The 17087-nt window shown below is 37.2% G+C and overlaps 1 protein-coding gene across 1 annotated transcript in view; it reads right to left on the bottom strand.

The window, feature by feature from the left end:
* Nucleotides 1-17087, bottom strand: part of Epha6 (Eph receptor A6) — a 962116-nt gene that overhangs the window by 421372 nt on the left and 523657 nt on the right. Inside the window, 1 exon segment of the mRNA NM_001419529.1 lies at nt 14015-14139. Within this exon segment, the coding sequence (NP_001406458.1) occupies nt 14015-14139 (125 nt within the window).

Raw genomic sequence — 17087 nt, 5'->3', positions numbered from 1 at the left:
CACAATTAGCCTCCATGACCAAGTTTAAGGACACTGTAGTCATTGTCTCTTGAATTCATACTCTGAAATATGGTCAGAACTATACAGTAAAGTGATGAGGATTCCTACTGATAATCACTGATGTGAGCCTGAATTAAGAGCCCTAGTCTCTGAGCCATTACATAGCCTATGGAATCTTCAGTCAGAGTCATCTAGTTCAGCTACTTGTGGATCCCTGATCCTCATATATTCTATAAGATAGACAATGTAATCCTATACAGCCAAGATGTTTGATAATAGATTATGCAACATTAGAAAACTAATACAGTAGATTTGGAAACAAGTTAATGCTTGGTATATCTTCTTATAAGGTTAGCTTATGAAATCACACCATTAATTTTTCAATATGAAGTTTAAAAAGCACTGGCTTTACATCCAAGACATTAGTACCACATGTGTTTCTACTATTCTGTGTTTATCTTACACATGCATGCATGCACATATGATCATACATGGGCACACAGACTCATGTTAGTGTTATATTCTTATATAATTCTGAGAAGGTTCGCATGTTCTTCATTCAGGAATCTCTTTTGTAAAGGAAACACTTTACCATATTCTAAAATACTGACCATTTCCAAGATGGCTGTACTTTTATGGACCATTAACGGGAGAGTCGGGCAGATTACAAGGATGGAGAGGGGAGGGAAGATTTTCCTGTTCCACATGCTTTGCACATCTCCCATTGGAGGAAACAGATGAAGAGAAAGAAAAGGACTGCTTAGCAAAAATTGTAATAAAATTTGTCAAAGGTAACACTACATCTCATAAACTGTTCTTTTAGGTTAAAAACTTAAAAGGGTGCACACCTTTAAACCCAGCACTCAGGAGGCATAGGCAGGTGGGTCTCTAGGTTCAAGATAAATACCTCAACTCACCTCCCTAAAGTTACAAATAATTAAAAGAAGAGTGGAGATCCTGAATCACAACATAATCCATGTTATTATCAGGATGTTTAATCTACAGGTGCAAATGATGAAATTATATTCCATTTTTATGTTTATGATGTTAAACCTTTACATATATTTAATTTGTGGGAAGTTTTGTCTTATCTAAATGTCAACTTTTAGATATTTTAAATGTTCTTAATTGATATTTTAATGAAGTGATTGTTGATTTAAAATTGGAATGCCATCACATGTTTAAAAGGACATGTTAAAACTCCCTTAAGGAAAAGAAAATCACGCTATAGGATGAATTAGTTGTTTAATGTCCATCTGGCTCGTCTACAGTTTACAGATCAGTGACTCTCTTTATATTCATAAGGTTTGATTCCACATCATCTAACACAGCAATAAAGATCTTGATGATCCTGCTTGTAGCTTGAGTAAGCAGCATTCTGTGTGAGCAATAAAAATTTATAGGGTCCCTGGGGAAACTGTAATCAAGCAGGTGTTGATATTTATACTAATACCAATATTGGACAATTATGAATACTATGTGTACTATATACAGACATAATAGGCAGTAAATGAAGATTCATGCTTAAAACTTTCCTAACAGGTGGGGAATGTAAGTTTTGAGAAACAAAAACTGTTGTCACTTGGCAAATCAACCTTTACATCGGAATTTCAGGCAAGGTCTATGGGATCAAAAAAAATTGTCTTTGATTCTCAAGGAGTTAAAAAGATATCTAAATATAATGTAATATACCCATTTATATTTTAGATGCCAGAAATTGAAGCAGAACAGTTTAGAGTCTTATGTAATGTCTGCAAGCGTAGGTCATTGAACTACCCAGTTAATTTTCAATTGATTTGTAACTTGAAATCACAGGTTTTTCTTTACATGTATCAAGTGCTTCATTTCATAAACGTCAGTGTAAGTCACTAAAAGGAAGATCAAATGAATTGCAAAAGGTAGGAAACTAGAGTCAAGTTACATGTTCTGTGAATATTTAAATTTGTTCATTACAGTTGCTTACTGCTGCCTGTTGGTTGTTGAAGTTGAGTAGTGATCCTGGATTACATGATTGTCACTCACTTAGCCAGCAGCTAATTCACTTACCCCAAAATGAGCTAACACAGATAAATTGCCCTCGGGAAACGTTAGTATTATTTTGACTTTGTAATAATTCATTTTATATTTTAGTACCTACTTCAGTTGTCCAACTTCACTCAAGAACAAAAACATCATTTCATGGATTAGAAATATGCAGATATTTTAGTGTTGCCTTAAGTTTAGAATCTTTCTCTGTAATGTACCCAGACAAAGGGAGTTGAGGTGGGATGAGTACTGGCCTTGCAGCAAACAAGAGTTTCTTTGTTCCAGCATGACAGCATTCTTAACTTTGAATATGCCACAAGTATCTTCCTTTTAGAGGCAAAAACTGAATCATTTATCAGCACAACACTTAGCAGTTCACATGTTTCTTCAAGGATATGTTCATTACAATATATCCTTTAAAGTTTCTACAATTATGGACATATTAATAAGTGTATTTTTATAATTTATACACACAAAACGTACATGTACATCACATTCACCTATCCCATTACATACACAGATATGTCCCCCCAACACATGAGACCACCCTCAGACACAGGGGCACACATGTGCATACCCCTCACATAATTTTCACAAATGCATTTATTGGAAAACAATATTTCCAAAGTGGAAACTCCACTAAGTTTATGATTGGCTACCAGGAAATAGGCTACTCTACATGACTTTATCTGTGGTCTATATTATCTGCTCTAATTCTTCAAGAAATTAATGAAAGACAATACAGTTCAATAGTACAACTCTAGGAACAGTTACCTCACTGCTTAAAGGAATTCATCCAAAACTTGGTGTCTCTCTCTCTCTCTCTCTCTCTCTCTCTCTCTCTCTCTCTCTCTCTGTGTGTGTGTGTGTAGGTATACACATTCTATATGCATATATACACATTTTAAATATACACACATTATATATACACATATTATTTATACACATATATGAATATTTATAAATAAATCATAGGTGTTAAACTCATTGAAAGAAATGCTTCTCTGTTCAGTATATAGATATGGATATACTGAGTACCTGATTCATTATAGTAGCAGAAGAGAGTATCATAGAACAGGTAAATTGCTGAACTGTCCATACTTTACTTGTAACCACAAACAGTACTGATTCTCAATATGCAAAAGCATGGTTATACTTTATGCTCTTGAAATGAGCCAGTCTTTCTAACTACAGTGCCTCAGCCAACACCTTAGTAAGCCCAGTAAGGGATTAAAAAGTTTGGCAACTGGACTGCCCAGCTGCTAAGAGTTCTGGTGACTCTTCCAGAGGATTTGGGTTTGATTCTCAGCATCCACATGGCAACTCATAGACCATATGAAACCCAAGAAAGAAGATCAAAGTGTGGATGCTTCAGTCCATCTCAGACGGGAAAAGAAAATAAACACAGGAGACAGAAGAATGATAGGATCTGGAAGGTGGGGGGGGCATCCTTGTGTGGAAACTGGGAGAAGTACAGAGGGTCAGGAAAATGAATGGAGGTGTGTAGTAGTGGGGGAAGGGAAACATGGGGTAGCCACTAGAAAGTCCCAGATGCCTGGGACCCAAGAGGTTCCCAGGACCCAACAGGGATGATATCAGCTGAAACATCCAACTAAGGGAAGGTAGAACCTGCAGAGACCATATCCAGTGGATAGGTATGGATAGACGGGGCCACCTACCCATCTCAAAAATATCAATCTAGAATTGCTCATGTTAAAAGGAAATGCAGGGAAAAGGGTAGAGCAGAGACTGAAGGAAAGGCCATCCAGAGACTGCCCCACCTAGGGATCCTCCCATCTTCAGACACCAAACCCAGACACTGTTGCTGATGCCAAGAAGTGCTTGTTCACAGGAGTATGATTCAGCTGTCCTCTGAGAAGCTGTGCCAGAGCCTAACCAGATACACAACCATTGGACTAAGCACGGGGACCCCAGTGGAGGAATTAGAGTAAGGCCTCAAGGAGCTGAAGGGGTTGGCAACCTCACAGGAAGAACAGCAATATCAACCAACCAGACCCTCCCCCCCCAAAGTCCCCAGAGACTAAACCACCAACCAAAGAGAACACATGGGGGGGACCCATGGCTCCAGCTGCATATGTAACAGAGGAGAGCCTTATCTGGCATCAATGGGAGGGGAGGCCCTAAGACCCATGGAAGCTCGATGCTCCAGTGTAAGGGAATGCTAAGGCACTGAGGTAAGTGAGTGGGGGAGCACCCTCATAAAAGCAGGGGTTGGGGAGGGGATGGGGGTTTAACTGGGAAGGGGCATCACATTTGAAATGTAAATAAATAAAAATAACCAATTAAATAAAAGAATATTTCTCACACCAATGGTGAGACACTACTATTTTGACTTTTGATTTTAAACCTAGAACAACTGCCCAAAATTTGTCTCAATTTTGGGTATGTGCGGTCTCTAGCTTTCATGAATTGGTACACACGACTTTTCAGTGTCTGTCCTGCTATGCTCACATTATCCAGATGCTGCTGAGGCGACAGTTCTAGCACCAGCTACACTCTTCACACCATGGGAATCTCTCTTCTAGGCACAGTAGGACTCCCTGGACCACTAAGCCAGATAGGGCTCCATGGAGAGTGTGATGTTTACAACACAACCCAGAAGTTAGGTATGAAATTGCTGTAATGAGTGTTTATATCAGGGCATTCCCTTGATGTTTATTTTCTTTCAGGTAATGTTATTTTAATTAGTACCAAATGCTCATATCCAATTTCTTTGCAGTGGACCTTGCAACAAATAATATATGAGGGAAAAGAAAAGAACATAAAACCTCTGTTTACTAGCTCAACAATTACGATGTTATTTATAGTTTTGTCTGAACCTGATTTGGTAACCCATTTATCATACTTTGCTTTAGTCCTGATATTATACTGATTTTGTAATGGCTATGGTGGTCCCAGCCACTTACTACAACCATATAATTTAGTGTGTATTCCCAAAGGGTTATGATGATTCCCCCTTTATCCATACTTAGTAGAATGTAGTAAGACACAGATTCTCTAGAGATAAACACTTCAAGAATGGTAAATGGACCAGTATTGCTGGCATCACGTATAATGTCAAAATGCAAAACCTCAAACTATTATCACACACTTATCTGCCCAACCATATGAATCATAATCTGCATTTGAACAAGAACCCCAAGTCAGTAAGTTTTTCTATTTCATCTTTTATATTGCCGCTATTCTTAAATCCTCGTATAATAACACAAGTGGCTCAAATGCAAGCTTACAGTAAGGTTCACAAAGAAATGGATGAGTTAGTTAGCTAGGAGGGATGCATGATGTAGAGAAAAAGGGCTGTGCTTCTTTACCTAAGTAATAGATGGAGGAACCTTCCTAGAAACAGGGAAAATTTTATCAGAGTGAAAAAAATGACGGAAAATCCATAAAGAAGCAAATGTACATCATTTAAAAGAGATTTTAATGTTGATTATTAGTACACGAATTGCTTCATTTAATTTTACAAAAGTTATGGTGTATATTCACTGATTATATATCTTTAGAAAAACAAAGGTTTATTTACTCAATGATCATGAGTACAAAAATGAAATAAGCAGAAAGGGAGAAACTGGCATTGTGTGGAGTGTGATACTGGGCTGTATGTGGCTTTCATAACAGACCCAAAGTCCTTTCTTCAAGGTGATGTCAAGTCACTCTTGACTGCTACAAAAATAGCTCTAATAATGAACATTTTTCTGCAAATCTTTTCACCTCTTCTTAATACTGTTCTCAGGTCATGAAGATACATATTTTTAATTAATGCTCCTAAAAAGCTGTTTCTCTGTTTCGATGAGAGAATAGCTATTTTCTTATAATAGATTTGCAGATGGTTATTGATCATCTGGGTATGAGAAATGTTTCCTTTCTCACAGCGAGCTTTCCTAAACAGAGTCAAAAACCTGCTGACTGATCAAAATTAACAAGAGCACTTTATGAAAATAATTTCCCAGTCAGTGTCTTTAAATACTGAATGTCAGGATAATGAACTGTTGTAGGGGATTCGAGCTGGCAAGATGAGCTCCAGGTGGCAATTAGTGGAACTGTATAACACCCCGGTGACATAGGCATCTCTTATTACTGCCATTTTTATGGATGCAAAAGGGCAACAGAGAGTAATCAGCCTTTGGCCTCAGGGAAGCTACACAATCAGCTTCAGCAAAAGTCTGAATGTTCTGAGTGTCTACTGTGATGCAGGAGACCCTGGCCAGCCACTCCAGCTACCTGCTGGATATGATGAAGCTAATCAGTCTCCTTGTGACGTGGTTCTTCCCTTGGTAAAGATAGACATCGTGATACTTACTTTAAATGCTTGCTAAGAAGTTTAGTTATTACACACACCCAAGTACTTCAGAATACCTGGTATGTAACTGATTCGCATTTATTATCTATAACTATTAGTTTTCTGCCTGTCTCTGTGGCGGGGACATGAGAAATCCCTTCCCTCTGTTACTTTCAGTCTCATTATCAACAGGGCCTCCTCTATGCCTATGGACATTTACGTGCCTTTCTTATGAACATACAAAAGCTATTGAACACACACACTCTCTGTCCCCCTCTTTCATCTCCATTAGATATTATTTTACCGTGCGCGAATGTTTCTCAATTTCCAAAAAATATGAGTTCTAAACAAAAAGACAATTTTTCCAATTTAGCTATAATACGACTGAAAAGAATAAGCCCTATCTGCCTATCACTGATTGAAATCGAGGGATGTAAAGAAAATGATCTAAAAACCTCATAAATGATTTAGGAACTTCAGATAAACATAGATTACTCTAAGGGAATTTTTGATAGTTACTCTGATCATTTATTTGGTGAAACAGTAACCTCAGACAGCTGGTTACAGGATGCTAGGTCTGAAGGAAATTATTAGGTCATGAAGGTAGGGGGCCTCATAATGACACTTGTGTTATGACAATAATCTCAGACAGCTTTGTCCCTCTATGATGTAAGGACATGGGAAAAGATGGCTGTCTATGAAGCCAAGAGCAAGTCCCATGATATACTAAGTCCACAAATGCCGGGCTTCAAAAATTAGCAAATTATATTTCAGTTGTTTATAGCCCATACAGTCTACGGCATTGGAATATAACAGCCCAAGGTGCTGAGAAAAGCAAGAACCCACATGGAAGAAAAAAGAATCTTGGGCAGAAGAGCAAGGAAAAGACAGAAGGGGACTGGGAAGAGGGTGAACCATGTGTAATGTATGTGGGGTGATGGGTGGAAGTTAATATGTGATTGCTAATGTGAGCGAAGCCGGTAAAGTTAGAAGGAAAGACAACAGAAGAATGCTATGGTTTTAATATTTGCATTGTAGTAGCACAGGAGGCTCAGTAAGGGAAAGGTACTTCCTTGTGGTCAGTGGACTGGGATCTACTGTTGATGTGGGTAGGGCCGTCATATAACAAGCTATCCAAAGCTTTATATGAACTAAGTAAGGGTAGTGTTCAACACCTCCTTTCCATTTTTCCTTCCATTCTTCTGTCATGGCATATCCTCCCTCTATGAGCTGCAGCCTTCAGGTACAATCTTAGAAATATTGACTAGGGCTTGAGAATTTTGATGTAGCTATATAAAAGCAATGGGGAAGAATACAGCAAACATGGAAATAAATACAGGTGAAGTAATTTTACGATGGCTAGAGGAGGATCAAATTTTGACAGCCAGTCAAGGAAAAGACATAGATTGTTGTAAGCCGAGCATTAAGGAAGATTGAGTGGATGCACAAAATCAGAAGATAGGGAAGGTTTGAAGGTTCCAAGGGATTGATGAGGTGGTTGTGTTCTGAATTGGGGTAGGACTGTAGACAGAAAGCCCATTCTGATAAAGTAACGGAAGAAAAAAGAGGAAGAATGTATTTGAAACGGAAGGAAAGGCCATTCTTATTCTAAAGTAGCAGACAACTTGGCTGAGTTATATTCAAGCCCATGGCATGTAGAAAGCAGAATTTAAGAACAGATGAATGTGAATATTTGGTGCAAGAAATGAGAAATGTACGAGCTATAAAGCTTTAGGCTGCTTTGTGGCTTCTTTTAGCTATGTATTTTAAATTCATAAAAAGAAATGAAATAAAAGTAGAATTTACAATCAAAAGGGAAACAGAATTTGAGGACTTGAAAGATTTTCACCCTGGTTATGTAGTAAAGAATGAAAAGCACCTCAGCAGATGAAACTAAGGGTGTATGTAGCCAAGCAGATGGCCGTCTACTGGGAGAATATGGAGAGAACGACAATAGGAAATGACCCCAAAGGCAGGTAGAAGATACCAGCACCCACTTCTGTCTCAGTATTAGGGCTTAAATATAAAGAAAGGAAGCAGGTCAAATAAGAGACATCAAGCATCCTCAGGATACTGTGGATGCCCAGGACATCCTCAAGTCCTTTTACTTTTTGTTTTTGTGAATTGTTAGAAATAAATCTTAAAGTTTCTCATTTATAGAGATAAGTTTTTAGCCTGTATAAATGGCTTGTCCTCAGTCATTTGTTACAGTAACATAAAATGCTCTAAAAAGAGAATGGTTGGTTTGGTATAGAATAGACACTGTGATCTTTTGTGACTTGAAATTTCGATGTTGCATCGTTTTCGGATAAAGGCTGTAATGACGGGAGCAGACAGTATCAAGACAATATCAGTAGGCACTCACCATAGACTCTAACTCTGGATGGAAGAGAAATCCAAACCAAAATAAAAAAAAGAAAGAACGTTGAGAATCTTCACAATTTTTCTTTAATATTAGCAAAGAGTTTACTTGACTTAAATACAAATGAAATGCTTTTTGATGATGAAAATTAAAAGTAAGACTTGGGTAGTATAATTAATTCACTAGTTATGACCAATAAAGCGATACATTTAGTTTCTATATTTTACTCTCAGTATGCAAGTAAATGTTCACACACATGTATGCGTGCTCAAACACACATGCACACACAGAGAAAGTGATATTGATATCTATATTTACAATCTATGTATGTATGTATGTAGCCAAACAGGTGGGTGTTTGTAATCTATCTATCATCTATCTCTCTATCTCTCTATTTCTCTATCTCTCCTATCTATCTATCTATCTATCTATCTATCTATCTATCTATCTATCTATCTAATTTATCTAATCGATCTATTATCTTTCTGTGTAACAAGAGAGAGAAGTCAGACATAGCCATGCCTCAATTTTTTACTTTAGAATTTAAAAGTATTTCAACTATAAGGGATTACCTTTACCAACTTGTATTTCATAGGTCAACAATAACAACAAACCGAAAGATAAAAGTTAAGACCTGGAGTTGGAGGTGTAATTCCAGAACATGTTTCTTGCATAATATATGAGTCTGTGGTTTTGCCTAATATAGCAAAAGGTTATTTATGAAATAAAAGTTAAGTTTTGAGATTCTGTCATTCTTTGAACCCAGAGGCCAACGTTTTCTTCTAATGAGTCACATTCTGTGAGAAAGGATGCTGCAAACAGCTGCCTGTTGCCTTATTTCAGGTAGTTGTGGATAGTTTGCATTCTAAGCAGATTAGTGTGATTTACCAAAAATGTATTGTAAACAACCAGAATGCTCCCTATGGATGAATTACAGACATCAAGGGCAGAGCATCTTTTAGTGAAAGGTAATGCGTCGTCTGAATGTTAGGCCACTGGTACTAAAGCTTAAAGAGAACCCAAATGTTAACAAAGGGCCACGGATGTGTTTTCCAACAGTTCTTTGAGCTTTTTGGTTCCTCTTCACTAGTCTGTGTTCCAACAGATCACCTGAATAATCAGTACCTCTGGGCCTTCCCATTCCCCTTGTTTTAATGGCTTAAATCTGCAATGTTCTTTTTGAATCTAACCTTGCATAACTGTAGCCACTAGGACAGAAACAGAGGTATTTCTAATGGTTTCGCCAGCCACCCATCTGCTTCCACTGCACTCTAGCTGGAACCACCTAAGTAGTCACCTTCTTTGTCTACAGAGAATGCTCTCTGAGAAGTCATTCAGACTCCAGAGATTGCCTGGAATCCCATGAGTTTGATTGACATCTTCTTCCTCCGTCCTCCTGCTCTCAGTCTCATTTCTCCTAGAAATCATCTTCACTTAACTAATTGTGCAAAGCTTTGCCTCAGGTGCATATTTTTACTTATATAATTACCACTAACAAATACTACAACTATTTATGGCCCATGCATTTATCTATTCATACCGACATACATATACTACAATGGTCTTTGTTTTTTCATTTCTATTGGCTATTTTATTCATTCATATTTTAAATGTTATCTCCCTTCCCAGTTTCCCCTCCACAAGCTCCCTATCCCCTGCTCCCTCCTCCTAACCCCCACCCCCTCTATGATGGTGCTCTCCTACTCACTCACCCACTCCTGCCTCAGTACCCTAGCATCCCCCTACCCTGGGTCACCACAGGACCAAGGGGGTCCTTTCCCAGTGATGTTTGTTAAGGCCATCTTCCGCTATACATCAAGCTGGAGCCATGGGTCCCCCCATGTGTATTCTTTGGTTGGCGGTTTAGTCCCTGGGAACTTTGGAGTTGGTTGATATTGTTCTTCCTATGGGGTTGCAAACCCCCTCGGCTCCTACATTCATTGCCCTAACTCCTTCATTGGGGTTCCCATGCTCAGTCCAATGTTTGGCTGTTTAATGGCTCAGTGGTTAAGAGCAGTTGCTGCTCTTGCAGAGAACCGGGTTTCAGTTACCATCATCCTCTTTCTTTTTATCTCTCTGTACAACCTGTCCAAATTTCTGGGTCATTTTATCAATAACCAACAATTGAAACCGACTCGGGTATCTGTTCTTTTGAATCATCTCATTTACATGTGTGTTTCTGCAAAAATGATGGAAATATCAGGGAATACTTGTATTCTAAAAAGGGATTTCTTATGATTTTTAAAAACTAAATAGTATTTTAGCAACAATAATGAAAAAAATAATTTTAATAGATTCTACTATAAGCTTTCCCAGTTAATATTTATACAATTGTTTTCTCAAGTTTGAAAAGTCTATTACAGATGTAGATATATAAAATATAACTTAGTATTTGAAGTTATAATGAAGAAAATATAATACTGTCAGTCATTTTGTGTTTCATTTGCAAGATTGTGATATTTTAACATTTTTGATTCTTTGCCTACATATTTGTATTTATGAAAAGAAAAGCCTTTCCCATGTCCATGCCTTCCTCCAATGCTGTTGTTCTGTTAATTTTCATTGTACTAAAGGCTAAAAATATTTTCCTAAGGGTTATGTAATTGTTTTTTTTTAAATACTTATTTGGTGTTTTTACCTTTAGGTCTGTTTATAATTAATCTTTACAACCACAAGAAAGTTGGTACATTCATTTCCATTTTGGAAAAACGTGACTTTTAAATAAAAGAGATGTATTGACTTTTCTTTTCTTGCCAGAAGCAAAATAAGAGACATAATCAGAACATGACTTAGAAATCTTTGGCTCTAGGTACATATTTAATCCATTATCTCAGGGTTATTAGCATATTCTATAAAACAAATACCTTTAAAAACACTTTTCTACTTTCAAAGTAAAACAGTAAGGCACAGTAAAAGTCAATATAGAGGTCATGTTAATTACTATGATTTGGAATCAGTGGTTTTAAGATTTTTAAATTAGATGAATGTACCTCTCTTTTTACTGATTATGCCTTTTACTTATTTGGAAATATTACAAGTTATATACAAGCTCAAGTCCACAAACTGCAAGTGACCGTAAAAAGAGTCAGTGATTTTTCTCTGTGTGAAATATAGCACAGGATACTTTTCCAAAACTAACGTTTTGATTTTGGCAGGTTTGTTGTATATATGTATGCATGTTGCTTTTTGGTTAAACAAGTATTATGAGTACATGAAGATCTGTTTCAACTTCTAGGACACACACAGACAGACACACAGAGACAGACAGACAGACAGACAGACAGACAGACAGACAGACAGACAGACAGACACACACACACACACACACACACACACACTTTCTTTGACCAGATGCTGCAGGCTATAACATTTGCAAGGCTAGCCCATGAGTATGAACTGTCTTTCCCTTGATCCAAACCACATTTTCTCAGCTATAAGATTGGCATAATTTCTGCTCCTGTCCTGGATTTCTTTAGGGAACACTTAACTGTGTTTATGATTTCCCCCTCATATTGGAAAATGACAACTCACTATGTACTGCTTTGGAACCAGTGGGCATTCCTGGTGGAACAGTAAGTGTAGGGAAATACTTTATCCTCCAATTTTTCACTGTATATCTTTAACTAAGGAAACAAAAGTGGGTATCATAGAAGATGAGATTGAATGGTGAACGTGTAGAGCCCTATAGAACCTTGACAGAAGCCAGCGTCTTTTCTTTGTATCCATTCATTTCTTCTGTAATCCATTCTGGAATTATCTATGTCTACTGTTTTCCTTCTTATTATGACCAAAGAGATTAAATTCTATCCATTTGGGTAGTCTTTTAGGTTCATACACCCTGTGACTCCTTTACGCATATGCCAGCTAACAAATTTATATTCCTTTTTGCCTGCAAATCTATGGTCAGCTATTTCAGCAGATACAACTGCAAACCTTGAGTGAGAAAGTTTACGTATCTCTTTGTTCTGATAAATTCTAGAAATTTAAGTTATATGTTTCCTATAATAAACTGCAGGATATTATATATAGATTTTACATTAGTTAAAATAATAATTTTAGGGTTGCAGAAATCACTCAGTGTTTAAGAGCAATTTTTATTCTTGCAGAGACCAGGGTTCAAATCCTAGCAACTGCATGGTGACTCACAACCATCCATAACTCCAGTTCCAAAGAGTCAATAACCTCTCCTGACCTCCACAGGCAACCAGCACATATGTTCTGCACTTACATACATTCAGGCCAAACATTTAACATATAAAAATGAATAAATAAGGTTTTTAAAAATATAGTTCTATTTTGTAACAGTAGTCCAATGAACATGAGAAATGACCATGCTATGTTAAAAATGTCATAATGGTAAATAATGGGGGGAGGGAATAGCATGAGGAAGAATTTAATGAAGGAAAGGATGTATGTGATTTGGAAGAACAATTATCAACCAACCAGACACCCCTCCCCGAGCTCCCAAGGACTAAACCACCAACCAATGAGTACACATGGAGGGACCCCTGGCTCCAGCTGCATATGTAGCAGAGGATGGCCTTGTCTGGCATCAATGGGAGGGGAGGCCCTTGGTCCTATGAAGGCTTGATGCCACAGTATAAGGGGGATGCTAGGGCCGTAAGGCAGGAGTGGTTGTGTAAGTGGGAGATCACTCTCATAGAAATAGGGGGAAGGAGGGATGAAATATTGGATTTGTGGAGGGGAACCAGGAAGGGCAATCACATTTGAAATGTAAGAAAATAAAACAACCAGTAAAAAATAATTGAGAATAATTCAAAATAACAAAATTAAAATTTATTTTTAAGTGAAGTTGGTTTCACTAGCTTTCTATCAAATGAAGCAGCTGACTTGAATATAGAGACCACATTTAATCAGTTTGTCCCTTAAACCATCCTTTCCATACTATGGTGGATTATGACATCATACTCATTGGCAAAAGATCCGTGATGCCCACTCACTTGTGTTATAGGAATTCGGTCTTGCTATTCCTTCTCAACACTATTTTAGACAAATTTAGAACCAATGAAACTAAAAGTTGAAGACATTATCAATTATTGCTATATTTTAAACCTCCCTAGAGTAGTCCCTGAAAAAGATGAGCATCTGGTACCTTCCACCCTAATGTGGCATAAAACAAGATAAACTAATGAAGAAATTATGGGTTCAATGGGATGTTAGAGAGGAGTCAAAGACACAATGATTATGAAGTTAAGCCAAAGAAAAGCAGATTTTTAACCTGAACTACTATAACAACATCTAAATATACAAATATATACATATATGGATGCAAATGCAGTTTTTAGGAAGTGCTGAATGAGACCTACTTTCTCATAGTACTTGATCTCATAGTCCAGAATGGCTCCATTGGAAAATGCAGGTGCTTGCCATGATAGGGCAAGGCTGTTCTGGGATGCCCAGTCCTTCCTCATCATACCTATCAGAGAAGGTGCTGTCAGGAAAGGAAAGAAAAATTGATTAGCAGAGGTAGTTTTGCACCATCTAATATACATTATAACTCTTCCAAAGACAACGCATTCTTTGGTGAAGAGCATAGCAATTACCATTGAAAAACTGAGGAAATGGGCTTGAAGTACATTCCACTCAAGCTGAATAAGAGATTCACATGCTTAGAAAAATCATTAAGAGTTATATAAAACATTCAAATATTCCAAGATGAAAGGCAGAGTTCATTGCCTGTGGCTCTGTAAAGAAGGATGGTTTTCTTCAAACTGGATTTGGTTTTGGGATTAACAGGAAACCCAGTATCCTTGTTTCCTGTTTTTCCTGTGACCTATTCCCTACCTTAGGAAACAACATGATGACAAGAGTGTGTGGAAGTGTTCCTTTCTTCTTGAGAGATCTGAGTAAGATAAACACAACACAAAAATTCAGAGTGCTGATTTTATGATGTAATTTCCCAGAGGAGTCATTCAAAGTGGCTCTGAAAGGAGACAGTTTAATTTAAGGCGTCAGAAGGAAGGGCCCACAGAAGTTATTGCACTGCTTGTATTGATGACTTCCATGGCCCAGGTATGGTTTTCTGTTTACAGATAGTTGTGCATTTGGAAGTACAGCGTGAGTTACTAATTTTCTTGCTAGTACTGAGAAGTAGGGCACCTCAACCTCCATGAGGAAAAGGAGGTATGAGATCAATGAAGGTAAATAAGAATACAAATCAGAAGGATCTTCGGGGAATTGTGATATTTCCCCACTTCATATTCTAATGTCTATTTAAATGTGTTAATAATGAGTGAAGCAAGGCTTAAAAACTGACTCCTTGCAATATTTTAAACTTCTCAGAGAAGCTCATTTTAATATTTTTACTTCTAAAGGTTGTCTTTGCATCATCAGAAAAGTCTTTATTTTAAAAAAAATCCTGAGGCTGACAGTTTTGGCCCAGAAGAAATACAGAACTAGGAGGTATGTTTAAAACACTGGTTGTCAGAAGAAAATTAAGATTTGACTAAAATATGTTGACAAAATGACATATAATTACACAAATCATTAATCTTTTTATTATAAATAAATTTAGTAATACATAATGTAGAAAAGAAGAAATGGCACTTGGGAATTATTCATTCTTTAAACTGAGGTACATTTACTATTAAATTAATCCTTATGGGAAATGGTTCTACTGTTCTTACATTATAGGTTTTAATGTATTAGATGGTCATTTATGAATACATTGTAAATTCAAAGCAAATCATAAAATCTGGAAGATGATCAACACCCTACAAATGTGAACATGCTTATCATGTATGCATGAATTAATCTATGGTTAATTTTCAGCTTAATATAGCATCACAATGCAGTTAATATTATACTGTATTGCATTTTGCTCTTAAGGCCAACCATATAATCATTGTGAAACATAAATTTTCAATTGTGGTCACAACATTATAGAATGACTATGAAGTAAAATATATGCACCACTTTTCCTGTTCTACTTTTCCAGTCATCGATTAATGACACGTTCCTTAATTTTTAAAGTCTCATGTTATTCTTCTATAAAGAAAACATTAAAAAGTTCCCTAATTACATAAATTTATCACTTTAATGTCCACTCTACCAGCTGGGAGACAGCTTGGCTGATAAAGCACTTGCTTGCAAGCACAAGGACCTGAATTTGGTTCCCAGAACCACACTGTTTTTTAAGAGAGGCATAAGCTTTAACTCTACTGCTGGGAATGTGGAGACAGGACTTTGCAGCTTACTATGCAGTCAGCCTAGTTGGTGAGCTCTGGACTTACAGAAGATTCTGTCTTCGAGGAAGTAGATAGTCATCCTGTCATGACACACAAGGTTGTCTTCTGGGCTCTGCCTTTGTGTGCATACATGTGATATACACCACCATGCACCCCTCCACACGCCCATAATCACATATAAACAAAGACGCACACATGCATGAACATAAATAGGTAAGCCAAGTTTAGAGTCTAAATCTGGGCTAGTCTCTAAAGTCTTTTCATTTGTGCACAACATTTTATATGTAGACTGCAAATGTTACATAGCTTTCTACGCCAACCTGGAAGCAATTCTATTTGTTTTTCAATATATTTGCCAACCTTTATAACCCTTTACTCAGTCGGTAATAATTGCTAAATATTTGATTATGTTGATGTTCATTGATTTTTTTTCGATGTCGGAGGCAAATTTCTAATACTATGCTCTTAGAATATTTATTTATGAAAGTCAATTTGACACCATTTAACGTTCTATTGTGTTGGGTTCTCACTTGGTTTCCTCACTGGCTTAAGTGTGTGTTCCCAAGCGATCACACCACAGCCCTGAGCAGCTGGAACTGCAGGTGCATCCCCACAAGGTCCTGCTTGTTAATTTTATTTTCATTGAGAAAAATTGCTTCCCATAATTTGAACTTCCTGAACCGTGTGGAGCATTCGCATACTGCCTTTGAACATAACTGCATCCATATACCTCGGGCACCCATTATAAACAGTTAATGAATTGAAACTTAACATGGGAGAAACTATTTACAGCTTAATACTGCGGTCTCTGTTTTCACAAAAGTCAGCACTGAATGGGATTTCACTGCAAAATGACACTTTAGTAGCTGAAGCTTCAATCACTTGTTTGGAATATACTTAATGGGTTTGTTATTTAATGGCCCAGGTTATGTAACATCCGTAATTAGCACATTGGGATTAGAGCATATTAATTATATTAGAATACAGAGCAGAGCGGAGGATACAAAAGGACAACTCCTTATTTATTTCTGCTCGAGAAAAATCAGCTTGGGCTGACCAGGCAAAGGTATAGCTTCTGGAATTTGTTAGAGTAGAGACTGTCAGAGCAACTTGAAGAATGAAGTGGTATGTTCTGGGTGAGAATTATGTTTTCAAGAGAACGTTCTGTAGAATTGGATTTCTGGTATACCTC

This window comes from Rattus norvegicus, chromosome 11 (assembly GCF_021556685.1).
Source record: "Rattus norvegicus strain SHRSP/BbbUtx chromosome 11, alternate assembly SHRSP_T2T, whole genome shotgun sequence".
NCBI classification, from domain to species: domain Eukaryota; kingdom Metazoa; phylum Chordata; class Mammalia; order Rodentia; family Muridae; genus Rattus; species Rattus norvegicus.
The sequence above is the reverse complement of the archived record's forward strand: the minus strand, read 5'-3'. Positions and strand labels throughout refer to the sequence as shown.